The 26,182-nt window shown below is 36.0% G+C and overlaps 1 protein-coding gene across 2 annotated transcripts in view; it reads right to left on the bottom strand.

The window, feature by feature from the left end:
* The window catches only part of CGNL1 (cingulin like 1), a 44,590-nt gene that overhangs the window by 2,763 nt on the left and 15,645 nt on the right, over window positions 1-26,182 (bottom strand). For both annotated transcript variants that reach the window (XM_061447058.1, XM_061447059.1), the window contains exons 8-17: window positions 18,716-18,922; window positions 18,293-18,397; window positions 13,296-13,448; window positions 12,410-12,580; window positions 10,870-11,031; window positions 10,000-10,089; window positions 3,852-3,935; window positions 1,854-1,978; window positions 1,267-1,375; window positions 222-385 (exon numbers count right to left, since the gene is read on the bottom strand). In XM_061447058.1, coding sequence (XP_061303042.1) covers window positions 222-385; window positions 1,267-1,375; window positions 1,854-1,978; window positions 3,852-3,935; window positions 10,000-10,089; window positions 10,870-11,031; window positions 12,410-12,580; window positions 13,296-13,448; window positions 18,293-18,397; window positions 18,716-18,922 — 1,370 coding nt within the window. The remainder of the gene's footprint in view (window positions 1-221; window positions 386-1,266; window positions 1,376-1,853; window positions 1,979-3,851; window positions 3,936-9,999; window positions 10,090-10,869; window positions 11,032-12,409; window positions 12,581-13,295; window positions 13,449-18,292; window positions 18,398-18,715; window positions 18,923-26,182) is intronic.

Below are 26,182 nucleotides of genomic sequence, written 5' to 3'. Positions count from 1 at the left end.
GAAGGTTTGAACATCTAGAGCACCCTGGAAAGAATTGGAGAACATTCGTAGAGAAAGGAAACGCAGAAGAGTTTCACAGGTCTGTCTCCTAAACTGTCAGCTTATGACAACCTTGAGGTCTATTAGAGGAAGCCTACAGTTTAATGGACTAAAGGGGCAAGAGATTAGTCTTGTCAGTGGCAGTGTAATAGATAATTGTAAGGTCTGAGAAGTCATCTTACCTTAATTCCTTTTTTGCAGCGTTAAGCTGTCCTTGCAATTGTTCATTTATGTCTACTTGCTCTTCCAGTTCTCGCTGGAGTTTCTTTTTAGCGCTTTCCAGTCTGTCTATTTCTTCTTCAGCTTCTTCAACCTGACGTTTCATTGCTTTCAAACGCAAACTCAACTGAAATATTTACATGTCAGCTGATTAGAAGACTATTTTAATAAAGGAATTTTATTCTTCCAGCATCTATGAGAGGGAGAATAAAGACACAACTTTGCCAGTGTAGTGACACTGCAATCCCATGCTTCAGAATTATTCAAAAGCCAGCTTTAGACTTTGCGAATAGTGATGGGATACAGTTTTTTATGAAGAAAAAACACCAACAAGCAAACATACCTTCGGTGGAGTAAAACAATATTATGCAATAGCAAGAGCTGGTTCTCAGTAAGGGAACACTGGAGCTATTAGTATGTCAAAGCTAAGCAACTTTATCCGACAGATACTCTAAAATGTTTCAAAACCTCGGGATTTGAAAGGATTGTTCTCTTAAAAGATGTCTGCAATTGAAACATATTTCATTCTCTAGGCAGACTATTAACTGTTTGACTCACATACTGAAACAAACCATGTTTTAAGCAAGGAACCAATGAAGACCACAGGAATGGTAGAGCACATTGCTATTCGAATATCAACGTATGCTTAACACTTATAGCTTGTATTTAACCATGGCAAAGCAGAATATATTTGTTAGCGTAGATATTTATAGCATCATTATGTTGGTGTATATATTTATAGGATCACAAACTGTCTGTTACTGGCTTTATTTCTTTAATTATAGCATTGCTTCTGTAAGTGCCTTCTTTTTATAATTTTAGAAATGAGTAATGATTTAGTACTAGACAAACTAACATGGTGACAATAGGAACTGTGAATCTCACTAAATGGGTGTTCATAAATAGACTTATCAGCATCTACCTATATTAGTCTCATATGTTTTTTATATGATGATTTATCCTAGTAGAATTAGTATCAAATATTTGCATATTAGTCTTTCCCTCTACCTGGTCCTTTTGATCAGTCAGTGAAAGATGTTCATCATCTACTTGCAACATTAACTCCTTCACTTTTCTCTCAAGTCTGCGGTTACTTAGTTGGAAATTAGCTCTGTCCCTAGAAACAAAACAAATAGAAGAGAGGCTTATTAAAAAAAAGAACCAAAATACTTCCAGTCCTACTGACATAAATCTTTGGCAATTTTGTAAGATTCAGATAAACACTAATGGCCCCTGCTCTGATTTATTGATTCCATGTAACACATTAAGAAATTTGTTCACAAGCTTGAACCACTAAGGGGAATGTGGACGTGTTAAACTATAGCTTGTATTTCTAAGCCTGTTACTTGATATTAGACATTGATAATATAATGAGGTATGGAACCATGTTCGCACTGTGGTCAGCTTTAAATTTGCAAGGGAACATCTAGTGTTCTTTCAGTGAAAAGGAAATTTTGCAATACTTGTATGAAACAACCATTTTAATTTCTTGCTTGTGAGAAAAAAGTTAATTGTATTAGAGACTTAATATTAGTAAGAAGCCATATTAACAAATATAAATATGCATATTTTCATCTCAATATGATTAGTTTCACCTCTCTTCACTTTCAAGTCGTTCTTCTAGCTCTGTGATCCTGGCTTCCAATTGAGCAACAAGTCCCTCTTTACTGGATCGGTAAGAACCCTCCAGGTGAAGGATGCGGCTCTTCAAGTCTTTGTTCTATAGTTGGAACATACTTGTTAATATCAGCATATATGTAGTAATCAAGTATCACCTTAACACAAACTAAATTTATCCAGGCAATCATAAAGTGACCAGTATGTTTTTAATTTAGGAAATATGAAAAAAAACTCCAAACCCAAGTCAGTGAGATTTTACTGTTTACTACAAACAAATCTTTTATTACAAAATAATCCTTTATTTAAAAATAATGGATCCTTTCACTTCAGATATTTGCAAACCCCTTCCTACAGCATTTTTAATACGCTACATTTTTTCAAATAGCATTGGATCTGTCTCATTCTCTACAGTTATTTTGTCAAGCAGCGTATTCTTTCCCTGTAACTCACTGGTATACAGCTAAAACAATTAGATAAAGAAATTACTTGCATCAAATACTGCTTTACTCTATCAAAGCTCTTACTGTGGGTTTCCCCCTCCCTTTCTTAAATATATAATGCTACTTTTACCACATAGTTTGAAAAACTCTGTAAGCTTCATGATTTGTAAAAGCACACTTTTTGCCCAGATTTACACTTTAGTTTTTATGAGGCCAGATAATTGTTTTTTTTTAATGGTGACCTGATGATTAAATAAAATTAAAAAAAAAAAAAAATTAATTAAAAAAAGCTCCAGGAACTCTTCCATATTCTCTGTTACACAGCTTCAAACCATGATCTCGGATCTCAAAACTAAAAAAGCTATGATAGAAAACTCAGATCCAAAATATAAAGACACATGTAGGCAGCATTACTTTTTCTTCAAACGATTAAGATGGGATTAATTTCACATAATTTAAGGAACCAAATCAGGTGTTTGGTAGAAACATGTTCTCTAAAATCCCATTACAGTCTGGTTTATGTTCTTGGGACTGACAGTAATACTATCATTTGCTAAGACAGCTTTCCTCTGGATCTCAGATAGAGTCTATGGTAATAACCTTGCTTTCAAAGACTAGTGAGCTGCAGAACAAAATGCTGCAAAAACCTAGAAAGTACTTTTAATGTACTTTCTGTCACAGATATTTACACAAGTCACATTCCTCCCCAGACAACAGAGAGTAAAGTTCTCTGTCAAATTTGTGTCTTTTCTTTCAGAGGCATGCCATTTTTCACTTTTTCTCTGTTTGCTTCTACAGAAGAAAATACTCAAAACCCACAACTGCTTGAAATTATGATCTACCTTGAACACTGTTCCAGAAATATTATTAAAATTGTAAAGAACAGCTCCTCAAAAAGTGGTCAAAGGATTTATGGCTAAATTGGACAGCCACATCTGCAATGTGCTACAGTCTTTTCTATATATGTGCCTTTTTGAAATTTCTATTTTGATATCTCAGTTTTATTCTAAAACAAGCATCCCATATCAAACTGTCACATTTCTTACATTTAATGTCTTTGATCCTCAAATGTATAGACAGGATTTGGTGCTACAGAGATGCCTGCTTTTACCACAACAAAAATGTCTTACTATACTATATAAAACATATGTATGCATAGAATCATAGACTGGTTTTGGTTGGAAGGGACCGTAAAGACCACCTAGCTCCAACCACCCTGCATAGTGCAAATGTTTAGTACATGAAATACATAAACTGTGACACACTTCAAACTAAAAAAGGGGGTACAGGAAGAAAAGAAAAAAAAATAAGATTAGACTTAATTCAATATTTTAGTATTTTATTTTGAGAATCAGTAGTAAGATGCATGTTTTTTAATCTATTCTTACCAAAACATACTTCCAGCAGCACAGTATGGTGGGATAATGACAGCTACTAAATGCCTTAAATGTTTACTTGAATGTCTTAATGAAGGCAGATACCCACCCTGTCATCTTGCCAGTGTGATGACATGCCAGCCATAATTATAATTACCTGTCTTTCCAATGAAATTTTGTCACACTCCAAATCTTGCTTTATAGCCCTTTCCTGAAGCAGCTCTGTCCTCATTTGTTCAATCTATTATAGAAAGAAGACAGAAATTTTAAATATTTCATTTACATTTATCTATATGAGGCTATGTGTGTGTATATATATATATATAAAAACACCAATACATAAACTACATATACCTATGCAATGAGAAAAAATTTGCTCTTTCTTCGAACTCAAGACATTTGCATGATTTCCGCTGAAGGTTACTATTAGAATCTTGAAAATAAAATAATTTTTAAAAAGCCACTTTGGGAAGCCCATGTTATTCCTAGTGCTTACTCTAGGTATTTTCAGCCACACTGAGTATTGTTGAGGTTCAGTATATCTATATTCTATAGAAGGGAACTGAACTTTTAACGTGTTGTATGAGACATCATGTGCCAGGTAACTGTGTTTCAGAACATCATAACAGTCATCAAACACCTTCTGCAGCTGTTTTCTTTATTCTTAAGTCTGAAGTTCTGAAATGGCATCTTACCTTTAAGGTGCTGACTAGTCTACTTTAGAGGTTTGGTACTAGAGAAGTGCCTACAACTCAGTGAGACACTTTACAGACAATTACAGTTTTCTGTGTCTGTGAGAATACTAAAAGCTCTTTTTCAATAGACTGATTGCTCCCCTCCTCCAGTTCCTTTTCTGTCTTTCATACCAGGACAGCACCAGCTTCTGGATTTGGGGAGGGGGTGGTTCTTCTTTTTTTTGTTAAAACACAACTTTTGCTACAGTTCCTATAAATATTACAGGTGCGTATTCAATAACCAAAAGGGAAGTAAATTCTCCACATGTAAGATGTTAAAAAAACTACCTCATCAATACAGAATTGAGATAAGGATACAGAATTAGTTTAACTTTCTATTAGACTTGACTGGGAAAAAAAGATTCTGATGATCAAAGAGAAACTCTAAACTGCCTAACAGCTGCTAATGAAATTTTGGAGTTAGAGGAAAAAGTTTGTAGTGTCCAAATACTTTTCTTCTCTCTCATTCCTGCTGAGACTGCCTTCAAGTATTTACAAATGCCTTTGCAGGCACAGTAAATGTTACCACAGCATTTGTGCTATTCCCTGCACAATGTTTACTATGATGAATATCACCTGGAGAACACAGGGAACATCTATGCCAATTACTGTATCTCCAAGACTGACAAATGTTTCAGTGGCCACACTACTCTTTCCTGCTTTATGACAGTTGCATATTAACTTGCATAAACCCACCACCACAGTTAAGCAGCTTTAAGTTACAGATCTATCTCACTAAAGGTCATTTAAAAGCCATTAGGAATTCTTGCATAGAAAAATCCAAAAGCAATGCTAAGAATGTGAAGGTCAAACAAGTGAAGCAGATGAAATTTTACCTTAGGGTTTTGTTGTTTTTTTTTAACCGTATTATAATATTAAAAGATACCTGTTTAGTTAATCACATGTTTAAAATAAGTCATTTACACTGTGCCTGTAGCTTTGGAATGAATATATGAATACAAACAATGGTAGCAATACATGCAGTTGCATATACTATGTCACAGTACAGTTTTGGAACACTATAAAGCATCCTTGAAAACTAAGGTCGTAACAGTCACTGGACTACAAATATTAGCATGTGGTTCTGTTCTCAACAGCTGGGCAATTTCCTAAAAGCTCTCATACAGGACCCTGATGATGATGATAATAATATACATTATATAGTAAAACATTTTACATGACAGAAAAAAATAAAGCAAAATTCACAGTAAAATGAATGACTAATTAAAAATGCAACTGTTAAGAAAGGGGGCTTGTTTTACGTAGGATCTTGTTTAATGGACCACTCTAAAGTTCTGCTGTGCTCTTATTGTGCTCAAAGGCTGTGGAAAATTTGTGTAACCTTCCCAAGATCTCAAATTAAGGAATTATTTAGAGGACAATTATTATATTTGCAAGATAACTGCTACTGTTGTTGGACACTTCAAGGTAAAAGCAACCTCACAGAAAGTGTGAGAGAGGAAAAAGTACTATCTGATTAGGACCAGAAAGCTATGTGCAAATATATACAAGAGCTTGTAAAAAGAGAAGAGCAGCAGCACACAGTTCTTGTATGGGAGAGGTGGAAACTGTTTTCACTTATCTCCTTGCACCTTTCATTCGTAAACAAATAATTAACATACACAAAGGAAAAAAGCAGTCGACTGCCAAAATGTGCTCAAACTTTTCACTTATTTCACAGCAGTTAAGATAGGCTTTGGAGCTTTGGGCATCACATTCTACCTTTCCCAGATGTAATATATTCTAATTATGTTAGAAGAAAAAACTTTTTCTGCAGCTTAAGGCAACAGTTATCACAGCTGGACTTGAAGAATGCTAACAACAAAGACTTAAGAAAAGCAATAGTATCAGATTTTACAAGGCTTTATTAGATGTAACAGCATTTTGTGCCAGCTTTAGGATTGGAAGCAGCTGTGGAGTTCATTATTAGTGAAAACAATTTGATTTCTAGTAATATTGTAGGTATTATCACCATTGTTTACCACCTCACACTAGGTTCACAGCTTATGTTTCTTGTTAATACCAAGTAGGGAAATGTAAAACATACATATATGACTACATATATTTATCTAGACATACATACACAATTCTCAAGTATGTGTCAAAACCCCCCAACATTTAACAAACAAACAAGCTAAAGCCAAATAAACCCCCTTTTATGCTTCGTAACAGAAAAGTAACCTTCACATTTTCATTTGTTTGCTTTGACAGCTGGTGCCAGCTAGAGCAGGTATACAGCTATCCACTGGGACTGTTTTACCAAAAGGAAGTGAATGATGCAATGCAATTTTATCCTTCAGTATTTATTCTAAAGTTGTCATGGAAACTAACTAGTCCATTTTTCACACTTACTGAAGTCAATAGACCCATGCTTGTATTTTCACAGAATACAAGAATTGATGAGGGTATCGAGTATTTTTCATTTTTGTTTGCAAAACCAAAATGGCAAGAGGTGCTTCATTTCACTTGTTTGTAGGGGGAAAAAGCCCATCATGTACTAACACGTGCCCTGTTCCTGCTCCCTTCAGACTCAAAGGGCAGCTGAGCACTCAGCTCTCTATGTGTTTGTGATTGTTGACCATCTTGCTCTTTCCAGAGCTGCTAATACCTTATCATTTAAAACCTAACAGGATACAATTCACCTTGGCCCTCAAATTTTTTTTACTGTTTCCGCTTTTTTGTGGTACTTCTCAAGAATGAAGTAGGGAAGATGAGAACAGTGTTGCATGCAGCCATTCCCAGATTCAAAAGGGTGCTTAAATTAAAAAAGGCTAACATTTCATGGTAAATGAAATGTGAACTACCAGCCTTGCCAATGTTTATTCCAACATTTAGCTGTATGTAAAAGAAAACCAGTTGTTTCAAGTTCGTTTTACTCAAAATTTGAGTATTGTAATTCATTATCAGTATATTAAAGTAACATGCAATAATTAAAAAAAAACCTGCCACCAAACATAACACATTTACAGAAATACAGATATTACCAAAACAAATCCACTATAATTTCTCATGTCATTATAAATGCTTAGCAGACCCTGAAATACTCTTTAGTAATTTGACTACTTAGGCATTCTGGCATAAAATCAAAACAAAGCAACCTTTGTAACTCATGTGTGAAATGAGAAACTCCAGACCTCAAAATAAACATGCCTTTTACCCATTATGTAACATTTTGGTCACCCATTTGCATTTTAGGTTTCCATTCTGTTAGCAAATTAACTTACTATAGAACCCACAAGTGCAGCTATGACTGAGGTTCTTTTATCCTAGGTTTAAAACACAGGCATAGATTCTAGTATTAAAGGCTTCCTAATTCCTAATTCCCACACTATTATGGGTCCTTTACATTCTATTTCACCCAGACTCGGAGTCTGTACAATATCATTGTAATAACAGCAAAAGACTATATTGCAATCAAATAGAATCTCAGCAACCTGGGTCCCAACAAAGTAGTGTTTCAAGGGTGCACGAAAGAAAGCTGAGCTCTCACTCATTTTAAATTTCTCCAGCTGTCTTAGTGGGATACACAATTTCACTGAAAAGACATAGAAACAGATTTTACTTTCTGTTCTCCCTCTGAAATTAAAGCTACTCCAAAGAATGTCAGCAATTGTTTTTTTCTGGAGAAAGAGAGAAAAATGAAACATGATCTTAGTGCAAACTGCCTCCTGGTAATGAGGTATAGTACTTAATGTAAACCTACAGTAGTAGATACATGCTTGTTTTGGCTGGGATAGAGTTAATTTTCTTCATAGTAACTGGTATGGGGCTCTGTTCTGGAAGCAGTGTTGATAACGCAGGGATGTTTTAGTTATTGTTGAGCAGTGCTTACACAGTGTCAAGGCCTCTTCTGCTCCTCACCCCACCAGTGAGTAGGTCTCGGGGTGCACAAGAAGCTAGGAGGAGACACAGCCAGGACAACTGGTGCTGACTGACCCAAGGGATATCCCATACCATAAGGCATCATGCTCAGCATACAAAGATGGGAGAAAAAGGAAAGGGGGAGAGATATTCAGTGATGATGTTTGCTGTTCCCAAGTAACCATTAGGTATGCTGGAGCCCAGCTTTCCTGGAGATGGCTGAACACCTACCTGCCTGCCCACGGGAAGTGGTGAATGAATTCCTTATTTTGCTTTGCTTGTGTGCACAGCTTTTGCTTTACCTGTTAAATTGTCTTTATCTCAACCCATGAGTTTTCTCACTTCTACTCTTCTGATTCTCTTCCCCATCCCAATGCAGGGGGAATGAGCAAGTGCCTGTGTGGTGCTTAGTTGCCAGCTGGGGTTAAACCATGACAACAGGCTGTAATGAGTTACACGCTAGTTTCCTATCTTTCAGAAAGTAAAACTAAGGCAAGGAATGTTGTTGAGGCACAGTGATATTCCAAGACAGCCACATCACCATATTTGTTCCCACTGACTATTGAAAAACTTCCATAACACTGAGTACTTGACCATGGATGCTCTGGTTACTTTTTCAGTCATCAGGCACTATTCTCTACTTTTCTGGTTTATTTTAAGTTTTTGTCACAGGACCTATAATTTCATAGGTCACTTCTTTCAGACCTCTTTCTTCAGAACAATGAACTCCTAATTCTCTTAAGACTTGATTTCCAGCTTAATGGTCCCATTTCCATTAGCCCACTTCACTCTCCCCCACCTGCATATTCACTGGCCTTACTGAAGGCAGAGGCAAAATCCGTATTTATTTGAAGAGGCATACCTGCCTTACTTTTTATCTTGATTGATGCACCTCATCATACAGTTTCCACAACTTTTTTTTCCTACTTACACAGCCAAGAATCTTTTTGTTACTTGCTTGAATTACTATGATATGTCTCATATAGCTTGGCAAATCTCACTTTATCTTTACATTTTCTGTCCCATGAGATACAATCTTGCTATTAAATCCTTCCCCTCTTTCTGTGTTATATACCCATACAACACTTCTGGAACTAATGGCTAATGTTTTTCTGTGGAAAACGATTTCCAACTGTCTCATATTTGATATATCTTAATCAGATTTTATACTGGTAATGAAAACAAAGCTTCCTCTCTGACGAAACTGGTCAGCACCTTCAGTTTGGCTGACTTCACAAATTAATTCCACAATTTCCTAAGTAGCTACTTCTTTGAAATCAAGACTCTAATAATGGTGGCCTACTTTTCAGGAAGTTAAAAAATTGTGATCTTTCAACCTAAAATACTTTCTACAACAAGCTTTCTCTGCTAGCCTCATCACCTAGAACCAAACCTAATATAGCATCATCACTGCATGCATTAGTCATTACTTGACAAAGCTCACTGCATTAAGAATATCAGAGAATGATACTGGTCTTCAGCCTTTATATGCCATGTGTCAGTTTTCCAATTAGGAAAACAGGAAAAAAAATGGTCTGTGATGACATGTAGGAGTTTGTGAACCTTCTTTTTTTAAGATTTACATACTCCACTTAAGTACAGTATATAAAACCTATTATTCATCATTATTCAGTTAATCAATATTGTTTGTAATACTAATATGACTTTTTCTTCATCATTATACACCAGTTGGAAAACTTGTTCAAGTACCTGTTCTCTGCATCTACTGATCCTCTCAGACAACAAATCCGAATTAGTTTTTTCTTCATCAAGCTCAAGTTCCAGGTGAGATAACTTGTCCTAAGTGGAACAAAGAAAAGTAATTTCAACATACTACTTTCTTATTCCTCTTCAGATCACTACTAGGGCATTCTTCCTTACACTTCAAGGACTCAAACTGTCTGAAAGACTATGCTTGAAAAGTGAAATGTGTCTGAAAACATACAGACTCTAGGAAAAAGAGATTACAGGTAGATAAGCTTTCAAAGGGAACTGTGTGATGGAAATAAAACAGAAGTTTCATTTCCTTTTCTAATCACTCCCACCAATCTCCAGAAAGTAACAGAAATTCTGTAATGTTTCTAGAGACTGTTCTTAGAATGTTTAAGTTACATTATACAGTTGGATGACAAATCTCTTTTCATATGAGTATATAAGTACAACAAAAATACTTGTTTATGAAAGTCAAAAGACAGCTTAGTTGAACTAAACAGTTATGCAGCTAACCCCGTAACAACATAGTTAGAATAACAGTGTTATTTAGGATCCAGAAATGGATTTATATTAGATGCTACATAGAACTTACACATCTAAATTATTTTGATGTTCTGATGGGCCTATGAACAAATATAATACAATTCTGCCCAATAAACTCCAGAAGAAATTAATTAAAATGAAAGCTAATTAAACCAATGAAAGAACAATTGCAATTTAGAACACATCACGCTACAACAGATATGCTAACAGATCACCAGAATAACTCCTGCAGTAGTACTACATGGACTTGCAGAATCCAAGTGAAACACCAAAATTATTTTAACCAGTTCTAATAAGCAAGCAACCCTGAAAAATGCCTTTTACCTCCATTAGTTTGATTTGCCTTGCCCGATCATCTTTTGAGTGGGTTTTGGCTTCCAGTTCATACTCCAAGCTTTTCACAGTCTGTTCTAGCAACTGAGTTTTTGTTATTGCCTCATCCTGGGCTCTCTGATGGTCCCTCAAGTTTTCTTCCATAAGACGCATCTGGAACAATAAGATGGTAACACACTTTAAACTGTACTTTCTATAAGTTAATTATGTCAGTAAAGGGGACTGACTACAAACATGACAGATCCCGAAGTGTTACAGGAATTGCACTGAGCTATATGCTTTTCATAGTAATTTTTGGTTTATCCACAAGATGGCATCAGGAAAATAAACTTGGATTAAATAACGTATCGAAAGAGATGCTTCACACTACAGGTTTTACAGTGACAATTATTCACGGTTTTTTAAATGGTTTTATCTTTTGAACTTTCACAATATTGTTCCTTTAATTTTCAGACTGTCACTACTTTAGCTTTTAAATATTATGTAGTTTATGTGTTTGAGGCACTTCAATGATAGCATTTTGCCAATGACATAATTGCTAACATATATCACAGAATAGTTTGGTTTGGAAGGAATCTTAAAGATCACCTAGTTCCAATCCCCTGCCATGGGCAGGGACACCTTCCACTAGATCAGGTTGCTCAAAGTCCCATCCAGCCTGGCCTTGAACACTTCCAGGGATCAACATCAACAATGCCTATGGGCAACCTGTGCCATCACCTCACCACCCCCACAGTAAAGAACTTTTTCCTAATATTTAGATAGGTATTTTGATAAATCCACCCTCCTTTAGTTTAAAGCCATTCCCCAAGTCTGTTAAGGGGTCAGAGCAACACAAGAGAAGTTCTGAACTTGAAAAATCAAACTATTAAAATAGTCTACATACAGAAAATCTCTGTGGCCAGTGTACTCTCATAGCCTTTCTAACAGCAGAACAAGTATACGTAGATCTTTAAAAGACTGGATTGCCTTTACAGTAAAATTTACATGCTGAGGTAGACACTTCAAGACTGTGGTTGATTCTTGGTTGCACAGACACTTTTGTCATTTAAAACTGCAACTCAGTTCATACAAAGGAAGAGCAGAATATATGTCAGCTCCTTTAGAGCCAGAATTTGATTTATTTCTGAGGGGGTGGGGTGTTTGTTTTTTTCTTCTCTAAATAACTGCTGTGGGTTGGTGGGTTTTTCTAATTCAAGAATATTTCCACATTCTCAATTCTTTCAGTAGCAGACATTAAAAAGGCATTAACAAAGCAGCAAAACATCAATGGAATTCTTGTCATATCACTTAAGATATATTTATCAAATACTGTATTTATCTGTCATAAACAGGAAACCCTATTTCCCTGGCAGAAGATATATGTTGATCATTATCATGAAGAATTAAACTCAAAAGCATGATGATTAAGATCAGTCTCTTATGATGGAGTGCAAAAAGCATTATAGCAAACATTCACTGTCTTGAAAACTATCTTAGCTGAATTCTAGGTCAAAGGTTAGAATTTGTCACTGAACACAGAAGTCATTACCTCATCTTGCATTCTCATAGTTGCCAAGCGTGATTTTTCTACCTCAAGGTTTTTCTCTTTCAATTGTCTCTGCACATCTGCAAGTTCCCTGCGATTTTTCTCCTTGTATACATCAAGCTGGTTCTGAAGCTCCAGAGTTGATGTTCTCGAGAGCTCTACCATTTCAGACATCTGGGAAAAAAGTACATTTTTGTTTCCTAAGTTAGTGCTGCAAAAGGTTCTATCATACTTCATACACTGAAAAGTTTTTGTCATCAGCTTTGATATTCAGCTAAGTATTGTCAAGTAGTAAATCTATCAAACTTGATCCCAAAGAAATTAATTTCTATGCAGAAGTATGAAAACACAAAACAGTAAGGTTTTTGTTCCTAATGGTATGTGTGGCAAAACTATTGTCTTATCTGTCAGTTCTTCCACCTGACTGATGTAATGAATTGCACAGTCATACTTCAGTGTACCAGTATTAAGTTGCTTGGTTTATACACAGATGGTAAAAGAAGTCTAATGCAGTAGTGTTTTGAGAACCAGCTGTAAAAGCCTGAAATATTGTTGTAGCATACATTAGAACTGAACTCAAATCTGGGATCCTGTTTAAACAAAACAAAGCTGGTTTACAACAGTATTCTGAGATAGTGGTGTTCCAACCACTCTTCCAGTCCTAGAAGCTTTTACTGATAGTCTCTAGGATAACGAGACTAAAAGTAAAGTTTGCATTTACTTTCTTCTACACATAAAAAAAAAAAACACAACCAAAAACAAAACACAAAAAAAACCCCTCCATAACAAAGAAAACCACCACAAAAAAATCTTTAGAATTTGGCAGCTCCTTTGCTTCTGTCTATTAAAACAATCAGATTCCTGCTGCCTCTTTGGGGTGAACTCATACCTCCTCCTGTAACTTTTCAACAGTCTTGTTCAGTAGCCGTTGTTCATTTTCCATTTCGTTTGTTATCTGCTTTAGCTGCTCCTTCTGGTGAGTTTCATCTTTTAACTGCTGAGTTAACTGTTGCCGTTCCTGTGAAATACAACGGATGTTCTCCTGCAGTGGATGAAGAAATAAACAAACAAATAAATACACATACATATATGATGACATGTAGACTCTCTTTTCTAATGTCTTAAAGGAATGTCATATAACACTCTCCAGGCAACAGCTGCTGTAACATTAAGACAATCTTAAATAATGAAAAAAGTTTATGGAGTTACAGTTTGCTAGCCAGAACAGGACAAACATCGTTTTAGCAAAGCAGTGCTCTGTCCTTCCTATAAATTCCTAAAACATTGCTCTAACATTTGCAGCACCATATGTAGACCCTTTTCATGATTCTTCTACATGCAAAGCATACATTTAGCTTTCACATTTTCCTGTATGATCCCTTTAACACTCCCTTGGATTTTTTTCCTCAGGTAAAAAAAAAAAATTAAGTAAAATACAAATCTGTTTCTACAGTGAATGAGCAATAACTAGTGGGGACTTTTTTTTCCTGTTGCTGTACTTCTATAGCGCCCAGAAGCCCTAATCAAGATGATGTTCCATTGTGACAGACGCTGTGCAAACAGACCTTTGCAGCTCTTAGCACAGAAATCCCCTTCCTGAAAGAACCTTTGCCATTAATGTCCAAATCAGACCTTCATTATGTGGATTAAATTTTGAATGAAGTGCAGGGCTATGCTGCATGCTCATCTAACAGGAGCTCCAAATATATCTGCTACCACACTGAGGATGCTTAAGAATGTAACGCCCTCCAGCTTCTAAATACTGTCCATCAGCAGAATAACTGACTGTCACTGGTTCATTCCAGTACAAGAAAAGCAGGTTTGCAGGTTACGTTCCATCTGCATGTTGTGACTCTAACCTCTTCCTTCACCCTCCATAATAAAACACCTTAATGGCCTGACACCACAAGACTTGAAAAAAGGTTTGTTTTTTATGACACCTGAAAGGCACCATTAAATTGATAAAAACCAGATTATGAAGAATTTAAATTGTTCTAACAGAAAAATGTAAATAACCAAAATCACTATAAATTGTAAAAAGCATTCCAAAACATTGCTATACATTTTAAAATTGGACATTTAAAGTTTTGTTGAATATCTAATACCTAGGATGCTTACTTTATTACACTTCAAAAAATTTTAAATGTGAAAACACAGACAGTGTTTCTCTAGGCAACATAGATCAGAATCTCAAAAAAGAATTAATCTAAGAGAAAAGAAAGAACATTGTCAATTATTAGAAGTTTGAGATTTCTTTAGATTCACTGTCTTTTACATTCCTATACAACCCATCAATAAAAGACATCTCTGATATGAACAGGAGTTATGCTGGATGCCTAAGAAGCACATACATAATCCTAAAACACGCTGGGGGCTAATAGATGCTGTTCTGTAAAGCTTAATTCTATACCAGAATTGGTTTAGCTGACACAAATGGATTTTAAGAACCTTGAAAAGGTTTGACTTTAGCACTTCAGTTCTAAAAGCTGCTGAAATCTTGGGACCCTGCTGATGTGCCATATTTGAGCAGATTATAAAAACCTCATGTGCACCTCCCTCCATCAGCCCTGCACTGATCATTTAACTTTACTGTTTGTTTACACATCCTTGAGAAACAAACTGTGCAGACACAGATGAGTGAAATACATTGTGGCAGAATAATGGTGCCAGCAGGATGCTGTGTTCTGCATTTCCAGTGTGTTGAAAAGGGAAGTAAACATCAGAGCAAATCTGGTCACTCTCTCCTTCAGAGTTATCAACTCCAAAAAAAACCCCAAGAAACCAAAAAAAAACAAACCAACCAAAAAAAAAACCCACACCCAAATCACTTAATATGAGAAGAAAGTTCACCTACTAACTAGGGCAAATGCTAAAGTTATAATAGGTATGAATACTTATAGAAAATATTATTATTTAAACAAACATAAATAAAAAGCAATATCTAAAGAAAATAATACTAGGGGGCTTGATGCAGGCGGTGGATCACCTAAATTTTCATCAGGTCATGCCAACTTATGCCTGATTTTCAGATAGGCGGTAGACTAAAATGCCCGAGACTGAAATTTAGCTTTTTATCCTTCGACTTATATTCTGGCATCCTAAAAAGAAAACTCTGCACTTTTCCTACACTGCACCTGCCCATTTTCAATCACCATATTTTTACTGTTTGTTACAAAGGATGATAAAACAAATACTAAGTACATCACTAAAATTTAGAAAGTTGTGAAGTTATAATCATCATTATTTTAACAGAAAATACAATTCCTAGGTAACTGACCTGTTCCAAGGAGAAATTTCCATTTTGCCAAGGTTGATTTCAGTTAGTTCAACAATAAACTGACAGTGGCACTACTACTTCAGAGTATGAGAAGCGAAGCTCAGGTGCTTCACGCTCTCATTCCCCCTCTCTGTTAAAATCTCTCATGGCCACATCCCTCTTGTGATGCAGCAGTAGCTGTTGAGCCATCTGATGTGCCACGAGAATCACAGGGTTAAGAATCACAGGAAATTTCCTAGGCCAAGGAAGTGGCCTATCACTTGAAAGTTCCTATCACTTTCCAACCTCCCTTTCTGATAGATCACAATTATTAGTGACTGAAGAAAGCAAAGATTTCTCTGGCATAAACTGCCAGACTGAAAAAAAGAATTTACAGCAGTGTTGTTTCTTAGCAAACCAGTTAGTTTTTAATGTACAACCACTGTCTGTGGAGAAGTGCAGAATAGCTGATTGTTCTCCGGGCTTGATGAAATGGTGGTTTTCTTACCCCATCATTCTGCATAATTTCCTTCTCAAATCTATTTAATATGACTTAATACAGATCATATTATGATCTATATTATTTTTCCAGTAACTATGGCACAGAATCATTTATTCTTCAAATAGTGAAAATACCACTAAAGAATAACAATGTCCTTGTTGTTTGCTAAAATGTAGCCAGCAGAAAACTGGATAACATAGGTATATGGTAAAAATAATCTTCATGAAAACTGAGCATTGCAATACCAATTATCTTAGTTTTCAGAAAAACCCTGTATTACAACAGATACTCATTCATTCTCCAATATTACTTAGGGGAAGTAAGCTGTCATATGTCGTTTCTCATCAACACTCATTTTTCCTGGGCATAAAAATTAGGATATAATATTTCTTTTTTTCTAGATTAACTGATAAAGGAGAAAAATACTGATAAAAACTAGCATGCTAGCACACCTAGCATAACACTAATACCTGAGATAGACTAATAAGTCATGCTAGAAACAACTGAATCTTCACCCAAAGCTAATCAAGATGCAGGAGATGCATATGGTACACTGATTCATATTGTGCAGGAAGGTCAAGACTGTGATAGAACGGAGTTCTTAGAGAACAGTGCTAAATACAAGCCATTGATGAGCCATGCGCCACCTACTGTGATTGTGCAGACCATCAGCAATACATACAAGCAAAACTGGAGAATCAGTGAGGTAGAACAGATAAACATGTTTGAAAAAAAAGAAAAAAACAACTGACCAAAAGCCTTCAGTGAAACACTTATTAATGGAGTTACAAGGAACAGCAGCTTAAAACCATCATTTTTTAGAAACAAAACTTCCTTACCAATACTGTTAAATTCTTATTTTCTTGAAGCACATTTCATTTTAAGGACACAATAGGATTTTCTTCTTGTTTTTTTTTTCTTTTTACTATGACCAACTGAACCATAAGAACACAGTGGTTAACACAATCTTCTCTTGGCTTATAATCCACTTACAAAGAAGTTTCTTTTTCAGAACAGTAATGTAAAATTTGTGTTGAAGACATCAAGGTAAAACAACTGTTCAATTAAAAAAGGGCCACTATCAATGTACATGTATCTGGCTTGAGTCCGACTTGTTCGATAGAATCATTTGAAAACTTTGCTTCTAGTGGCAAAACTAAAAGAATTCTAAACTGATACTGTTGAAATAGATGCTTCTTCACTACATGTAAAGGTGAATTGCAAAAAAAGAAAGACTAGGTTTGCAATTTTTTCAGATACAAAATATGGTGCCAATAAGAAAATTTTTAAGATTTATACATATTCATCTCTTTCCTAAACAGATCTGAATTTTCTTTCCACCTGAATAATTCTATCTTCATCCATATACAATATTGCCAACATCCCTCTCCACTGCTCTGAATTAGATCCAATCTCCACATGATTAATTTCTGGGCTAATATGGGAAAAAGCATAGCCTTTCCTGGATACTGAACAGGCTAAGGGGCAAGGTAGAAAGAGGATTTCATACAGAGTTTAAGAGGCTGCAAGTCCTCATTGCAAGTCTTATGATATATGTTAAATTTCTCTGGTTTCATGTTGTAATAACAGTTCCATGTAATATCTGCAAATAAGGTTCATAAAAATAGAGAAGCAAATTTCCTGACATTTGTCTACTACTACTGTTTGTATTTATATCCAAATACAGCTTTGTATTCCTCTACATGTAAATACCTACAAACAACCAGAGTTGAATGATTATTCAAAATAATAAAAGACACTTATAAAACCTTAGGCAGTTTATTTGGCCATTCATCTCCTTGAAGTTTTGCTAGATCCATGGGAGTCAAAAAAAAAAAAAGACAAATACTTTGTCAAGGTAACAATTTAAATTAGATGATGATCTGCTTTTTTTGTGTGTCTCTTCCCACGGCAGAGGCGCTGGAACTAGACAATCTTAGGGTCGTTTCCAACCCTAACTATTCTATGATCCTATGCTTTTATGCTTTCAGGAAACATCTGAACATTGCAGTGAGCTCTGGACTTTAAAACAGAGTGTGCTTCAAAAAGTACGAGATGTTACGCTGCAACTCAGGTAAACAAGTAGAAATATTAAACTTTCAATATTGCAAAATGCTCCTGTTCTTACCTGCATATCTTCCAGTTGGCTTTCCAAAGACCTTTTTAACACTACCAGTTCCTTTGCCTCCTTTTCAGCATGTTTCAATGTTTCTTCTAATCGTTGCTTCTCTTCCTGCAATGATATGACTTTATACATTTAGAAATAGTGGCAAGGCCTTTAATTTGACCAGTAAACTGAGCTATAAAGTATATTCAATTATGGCCTATCACTGATCTCCCCAGTTCCAAGCTGTGACTTTTACACTGGTTTTCAGTGTAAAAGTCCTATACATTTCTATACATGTCATCAAACTGCATCCTGCTTCTTGACAACCTCCTGGTTTTGTGATGTCTTCCCAATGGCATCACCCATCCTTTGTCAGATTTTGTTCTACAGTGTAACCTTTACAAACAGGAAGCAGACTACTTAAGGGCTGGTTTTCTAACTTACCTCATATCTCTTTATTTTTTCCTTCATTAAATTTTCTTCTCCTTTCATACTATCAATTTGCTTGTGCAACTCTTCAGTTTTAATCTCTAGCTCATCAACTGTTCTCTTCAATTTTTCATTTTCTTCAGTCAGCTCTTTGACTTGATTTTCTATACTAATTCGTGCCTCTTGTGCAGCATTTCTTTCACTGGCAAGGACAGCAGCACTCTGGGAAAAACAAATTATATCACATTTAAAAAAAAAACAGAAATTTCATATGGTGTCACAGCAAATATAGCTAAGATAAAACATTATTAAAATGTCAACAACAAATTTAACTTAAAATCTGTATTCATTACAAACATGTATTTTTCTGGTTCATATTACTGAGAAAAAACACAAATTGAGCATTTTTTTTTTCCTCAGGCATACCTATGTGCTAAAGCAACACACAACATCTCAACAGTCTCATGCCTGCCATCACATATTTTCACCTTAACATCTTCCTCTTTATTGCCCTAAAATATTTGCATTACCAAATCCTACTGTTAGGTAATTTCAAGTAATCTAAAAAACTTGACATCAAAAGCCATATGGACCTTTAAGGAAGAACATATTGATGAAGAATGCCTTCTACAGCAATACAAAATCCAGGCAGTCTTGCCCCACTGCTTATTCCAAGCACTAACACCCAACATTCTATATCCATGAAACTTTTGTGGGGCTGCAAAGTAAACCAACCTAGGGAACAGGATCAACTGTAAGACATACACACAGAGATAAATATAGAGAGAACTTGACACTTAAAAAATGAGGGGTTTGTAGGGGAAGTGTTAGTAGGAAAAAAAGCCCCAAACCCCCAATCAATTTCAAAACACAGTCCCACAAAGTGCTGTACAATCCCAGAAGAGCAGACTGTGAGCAGGCATGAACAAGCAATAGAGACTGAAAGTACCTTATAGTGGTATTGCTGCAGCTCTTCCTGCGCATAATACAGCCCACACTTGGGGCTGTACTTAACTGGGACTTCTACTTGGTTTTCAGTTACTGCCTGAGGATGGAAGGAGTTTAGCCACTAGTTCAACTTGTATTCAAAAGTGCACTTTTTATTTTCTCAGAAACTCAAATCAATGCACAACACAAAGAGTATCTACAATAAACTACTCACCACAACCTATCACATGTGCTGACAGATTTATTTATATTTTTTTGGCAGGGCAACTAGCTGCAGCATGTAGCCTTTGAGATCTAACCACCCCTTTGATCTCACCACTTACTCTCTCTGAAACACCCTACCATTTACTGTGGAAACTATGTCTCCATATTGTTACACTATCTATGCTGTTATACTGTAACACAGACCAAGTTTGTACTTGTAAACATTTCATTCTGGAGTAAAGAGCTGGGAAGATTTAATCTTTGCCCTTCATTCACTTGTCAGTCAGAATTCCCTCCAAAGAACATAAAAAGAAACCAAGACACAGTTTTTCATTCCAGCTCTCAGGCATTCAGGTCTGATAGAAACCAATACTCTACAAAGACCTGGTTCTAATGTATAGACCCACTGCCTTCTACATTAAGACCTAAACACCAAATACGAGAATCTCTCCAATGGCTATAGATTATGTTTATGGACATAAAGAAGAACTGCTACAGGGTGAGCCTTTCCTCATTATACATTCCCAGCTTCATTGTTTTTCCTCCATGAATGTTTCATCCATTAATTTCTCTAATCCTTTTTTAATCCATTTTTTTGTATCCATTTTTTGCCTCTACATTATCTGGTAACAATAGGTAATTGCATGTTAATTACTGAAGCTTAACATTGTCACATATGAAATTGTGTTTATCTGGATGAAAACAAAAGAAATCATGCATAGAAGTTTGGTTAAAACCTATTCTGTGAAATATTTTATGAATGCACAAAAATAACTTTTTGGTTATACTATTTTTGATATTTTCCCCTCCCCACTCCCAAAAGGAATAAGCAGTTATACAAAGGAGTGTTTACAAAGTGCACCCGCACTAGACTGCTTTCCAGCAAGCAACAGCTTTAAAATAATGCAAATTAGTTTGATAAAGCAGTAACTCTGAAAACGCTCAGACTGTCTACAGGGTCAATGAACTTATTAGACAAAAACTGGCAGCATAAGCAGGCTGACAAGTTCTGGTCTTTTGAAAATACTGAAAAAACTTGTTCTTTTAAGTACCTGACTAATTGAAAGCTCTGAAATAAATCCCTCCTGATGCTTTACGTTCTCACATACTGAAATTTCAATAAAATTTATATATTCCTTTAATTTTTGCTTTTTGCATACAGCGAAGTTTTACTAATTAGCAAGCATTCCACCAGCGGCTCCTTTTAGTCTCACTTCCCCTTTCTGGAGCTGAGTGAAAGCAGCTGAGGCATGCTGGGGAGTTCAGGGAAAGGAATGTTGATTTGTCTGTTCTTTTTCAACCAACCGCCTACACAGGCCTGCACAGTAAGAGAGGACTGAAGTAGGCCCACACCGCACCTGAAAATTCCACCACCTCATCTGCCACAGTTCGCTCTCCTTTCCCAATACAGGAAGTATTATTTACTTAGAAGCACATGCACATACACACAAAAGCAACCAACCAACCAAACCCTCCAGATCTACATAATTAAAATACACACACACACACACATATATATGTATGTCTTTAACCTAACAGGTTCAAAATTAAGTTCAGCCTCCACTGAAACAGTCATATCTGGAGACCTGCTCCAACCTGCCTTATACTGTATGTATCGCAGGATACTTTTCTGGCCAGTAAAATTAAACTAAACTGGTATTCTATCTCCTTTTTCACTATCCATTTCAGTAAGTTAGCAAGATGCCAGATGAATATACATAAAAGGTAGAGAAGCATAAAGAGCAAGATGCAACTATTAGCTTTGTTAACCTAATTTAAAATCTTGGAAAAATATTGGGTATATAAGTAAAATCTGCCCCAAGTTCCAGATGCTTGAGTTACCAGCGCTTAGCCAGCAGATCTCCACAGGTCTCTAATGACCTTGGCATCATTACAAGGGTTGTACCTTCACATGGATGAACTGTTCCCAAACAAATTCTCTAACATATTAAGTATGAAATTCCTTTCTTTAACCTGGAAGCCATGTGTCTTTAAAAATACCAACAATAAACATATATACTCACACGCACTTTTTCAAAATGGTAGGAAACCTCTCAATATGTATGGGAGCTTTACTGTATTTTAGCTGGAAAGTGTCCATTTTTCTTACATTATCTTCTACAGAGAGTAGAACAAATTTTCTTCACAGTGCACATTACACTGTGCACTATTGTTTCAGTATGCTTTCAACTTGTTTCAGGTAAGACTGAGAAGAAATACAGGAGTATTTATCCTATCAATTTATCACACACAATTGTATTATACACATAAGGCATGGAAGATCACCTTCAGGATATCATTCAGGACAATATTAGAAAAAAAAATACATTAGTATCTTCAAGTTTACAATGAAATTTAAACAGTCAAACCACATAAATACAGTTTAGATGTTCTTTAAGCAGAAAACGCACACACAGCATCACTTTTCCACAAGAGTCAAATTACACAGCTGGGTTTAGATAGAAAAAAAACCCCCACCCTATGTTCATTTATCCTCACTGTAATGAGAACTGCATGCAGAGCTCTTCACTGGCACAAATGAAGATTCTGGATTATAACAGCTTTTGGCAATACACGTCATCTCCCATAGCATATTGCAACAGAAAGAGCATCAAACAACTCCACGCCTTTTCCTTTCTCCTGTTCTCCCTGTTAGTCTTATCTGGCACCCCTTGTCACCTTCTACCTCCCCTCCGGCTCTTCTCTTGGGAAGACAGGTGAACATGACAGGTGTCATTAGAAAGGATATGCAAAGAAAACAAGCACTGAAATGTAGTTCTGGCAGATACCCCTGTAGCAACACCATTAGGGGAGAACCCAGTGGAGAGAGATCCCTATCCATATATTGAACAGTTATGTAATGTTCAGGCCAGCAGCTATCAAATCATACACTGCTGAAGCAGAAATAGATTGTTGCGCCCTTTGACTATGGAACCCCACTTACACAAGCAGTGTACTCAACCAAACCCAGCAACCAGAAGGCAATATTACCCACGTAGAGACCATACCTTAAATTTACCACTCTGTAGTTAGAGATGGCTGACTATATTCTGCATAATAAAACATGCCAGTAGAAGATATGAAAACCAATGCACTGAAATTACAAAGAGATTACTATGTATGCTGATATATTTTGAATGCCAAGTATTGCACCTCATAGGCTAAAACTGAAAGTGGCAACAGCACAGGCAGTTTAAACTGTACAACAGATGGTATTTGCTAACAGCCAGCAGTAATCCTATTCTCTTTAGTTCTGTCTACATGAGCAAGAAGGCACAGCTTTCATTTAAAATTCAGTAACTGGCTCACACATTCAAAAAAGGAGCTGAAAGCTGTTTGCAAAAGCATTGAACTAGAGTGGGTTAGAGTGATGAAGATGAAAGCAGAATGTTCACTGAACACTGTAGGGGTAGTAAGTACAAATGAGGAAAACAGCCAGACAGGGAGAACTCTCATGTACAGATTGTGCTGTGGATCCATTTCGTTCAGTCCACACATGACTTATTTGTAATGGTGCTGTATGTAAACAGTGAGTTAACAAAAGGTCCTTAAGGCTTAATGACACAACATCAATTAATGACTCCTGCTGGTACCCATTCATAAATCCTTTACATTGCTACATTTGGGGGTATTGGTGAAGGTTTGGCAATAGTTTTAACTAAGTTTATATAAATTTAACCCACAGTAACAGATCTGGGTAAAGGTCACAAAGTAATGATTTAAGTTGAATATGAAACATTAACAAACATGTTGTTAGCATAACATCTTTAGTTCACAGAATTGTGGATCAGCCTCTTCAGAGATGATGTACATACACACATAAAAGCATGTAACAGACAAAACTGGTTAAGCAAGATTCTTGAAGAAAACTCTAAAATGAAATACTGTATATTCACATGTATTTGTTACACAAAAACCCAACACAACCCAACAAAAACCTAACAACCAAAAGCAAAAATCAAAACCATAACACACAAACCAAACCAGCATGAAAATACACACACATAAAAATAGTGAGAAGTAAAAAAAAAAAAAAAATTAAAAAAAATTATATCAAGCACTGAAGTGGACTCTCTGGATATTAAAATTAACAAATCTCAAAAAAAAAAAAACCTGCAGTTTCTTCCCTATGATACATAAAACATGCTTACTTCTTTTTACTCCCACTTCCTAGTTGTGGTAGTATGTATGAATCTAACTTTTTTTTGCTATATTATGGAATTATATTTATGTAAAGTAAAAACCCTATACCATTTTCCCTGTTATGTTTGTTTGCCTGCATTTGCTTTGCCTTTTCCTTTCAATCTGTCTGTCACCACACCATCCTCCAGGGCAATCAGTGCCTTCTATTCCCTACATTTAGTCTGTTTCATATTCAGATTTCCATCTCTTCAGTCGCTGAAGGAATAATACCTTCCTCTTAATACCCACATCCTTGCAGGCTTCTTAAACATACTGATGCCTTCTTCTCATTATTTTTGATTACGTGAAATATTTTATTATGCTTCTCAAATTTTATCATCTGCCCTATCAGCACACTTAAGCTACACAGATTGAGTAAAAGAAGCTGGAAATGCATTGCAAATTTCTAAAAAAAAACCCCAACAAAACAAAACCCCCCAAAACCGACAAAAAAAAAAAAAAACAAAATGAAAAAAACCCCACAAACCAAACAGGGGGGGTGGGGGGGGAAAGAAACCTGTCTAGAGGAAGGAAAACAGCTGGAATGATGAGGTCCCACAATACAAAGCCCTCTGTGACTGTCTGAAGATAAGTTTCTGCATTCTGACACTGTCATTGTACCATAGTGCACATAGCTAGGGTTGGAAAGGTCCTTAAGATCATCTATTTCCAACCCCCCTGCCATGGGCAGGGACACCTCACACTAAACCATGTCACCCAAGGCTCTGTCCAACCTGGCCTTGGGTTTACTTATTAGTGCAGCAGCAGGCTCAAACCATCATGAAGAAAAAAACACCAACAAGTCATCAAATCCTAAAAGAAAGATCTACTGCAAAAAAAGTTTCTGACCAGAAAAAAAAAAAAAGATCATATGGAAAAAAAGATCATGATGAAAATAATCTATGGCAGCCTATAACCAGACATTTTCTTATAGTTCTCACACATTTTAATTCTGAAACTGAAAGGATTAGTCCATCAGTTTGAGAACAAGTCAAGAGTTTATAGGGAAAGAGGCTGTTGCTGCAGAAATGAGTAAGGCAGAAGGAGAAGGGATAGTTTCAAAGCTAAGGTGCCCAAATACAGCCCTAGAGAATCTGCAGTCTATTACTGTCCCTGACAAAGAGCTCCTGAGGCAAGTCACTCAACCAAAATTTTCCAGAGGGGATCAGTAAGTGCATACTCTGTAGTTTTCTTGGTGGTTGATTTGTGACACTAGGGTTTGGCTTCCAAACTTTTAAGTGTACAGTTGCAACTACAGTCAGCAAAAACTGTACCCTGAATGTACCAAGTACAACGGTTAACACTATGTTAACCTTGCCCCCTCTGTTTGAACATGCACAACTAATGGATCCTTTTGATAGTAATCTGTCTGCCTTCTACTTTCCTATACTTAATATGGGGAATAACATTACTTATGAGCTTGCAGCTGTGCTGAGAAAAGGAACTAAAGTTTGTGAAATATTCAATGTAATTCTTTATTCACAAGAAGTTTCTCATAGTGTGTACTGAGTGCAGGAACACACCAAAATCTGAAAAACACTGATCAGTGTTCAAGAATCAAAATTCTAATGTTGTGTTTAAGCGAATACAAAACTTCTTTTAACTTGTAACAGACGAATGAGAAGATGATGAGAAAATGCATCACATGTATGCGTGTACTATTTGATTTGGTATGTACACCTAATTTATAAAGTTTTACCTATTGTAGGTCTGCTTATCTGACCCCACATAGTCACAGCTGCAGCATTTATTTTTCAGCTTTGGGCCAAAGAAAGCCACTCTCCATAAGGAAAGTTCAGCAGCAAAATTCAACTCCCTAGTTCTCATCCTGCTCCTTTCAGGTGTTTCACCTAACAAAAAGTGAATTTAATAAACTCTGGTTTTGTGTCCTTGTATACACAGTCCAAAAATTATTTAAAATATATTAAAATTAGTCAAGGCCAAGTCTAAGTAAAGCAATAAATGTTGTTCCAACTCCCGTGTTACAGTAATCTTGGCAAAGCAAATACATTTATATACTATTCTGCTCTCATTATATACTATTCTGCTCTCAACTCTGATGCAAGCAGTAAACATATTTAAAGAACTGGAGATGAAACTCAATAAAAAAGGCATTAAAATCCTTACCACCACTTATTATTGTGTAAA

Source organism: Pezoporus flaviventris, unplaced genomic scaffold, assembly GCF_033815535.1.
Source record: "Pezoporus flaviventris isolate CSIRO_AGI_PZ_B2104156 unplaced genomic scaffold, CSIRO_AGI_Pfla_v1 ptg000006l, whole genome shotgun sequence".
In the NCBI taxonomy this organism is placed as follows: Eukaryota; Metazoa; Chordata; class Aves; order Psittaciformes; family Psittacidae; genus Pezoporus; species Pezoporus flaviventris.
This window is presented reverse-complemented; position numbering and strand designations above follow the sequence as displayed.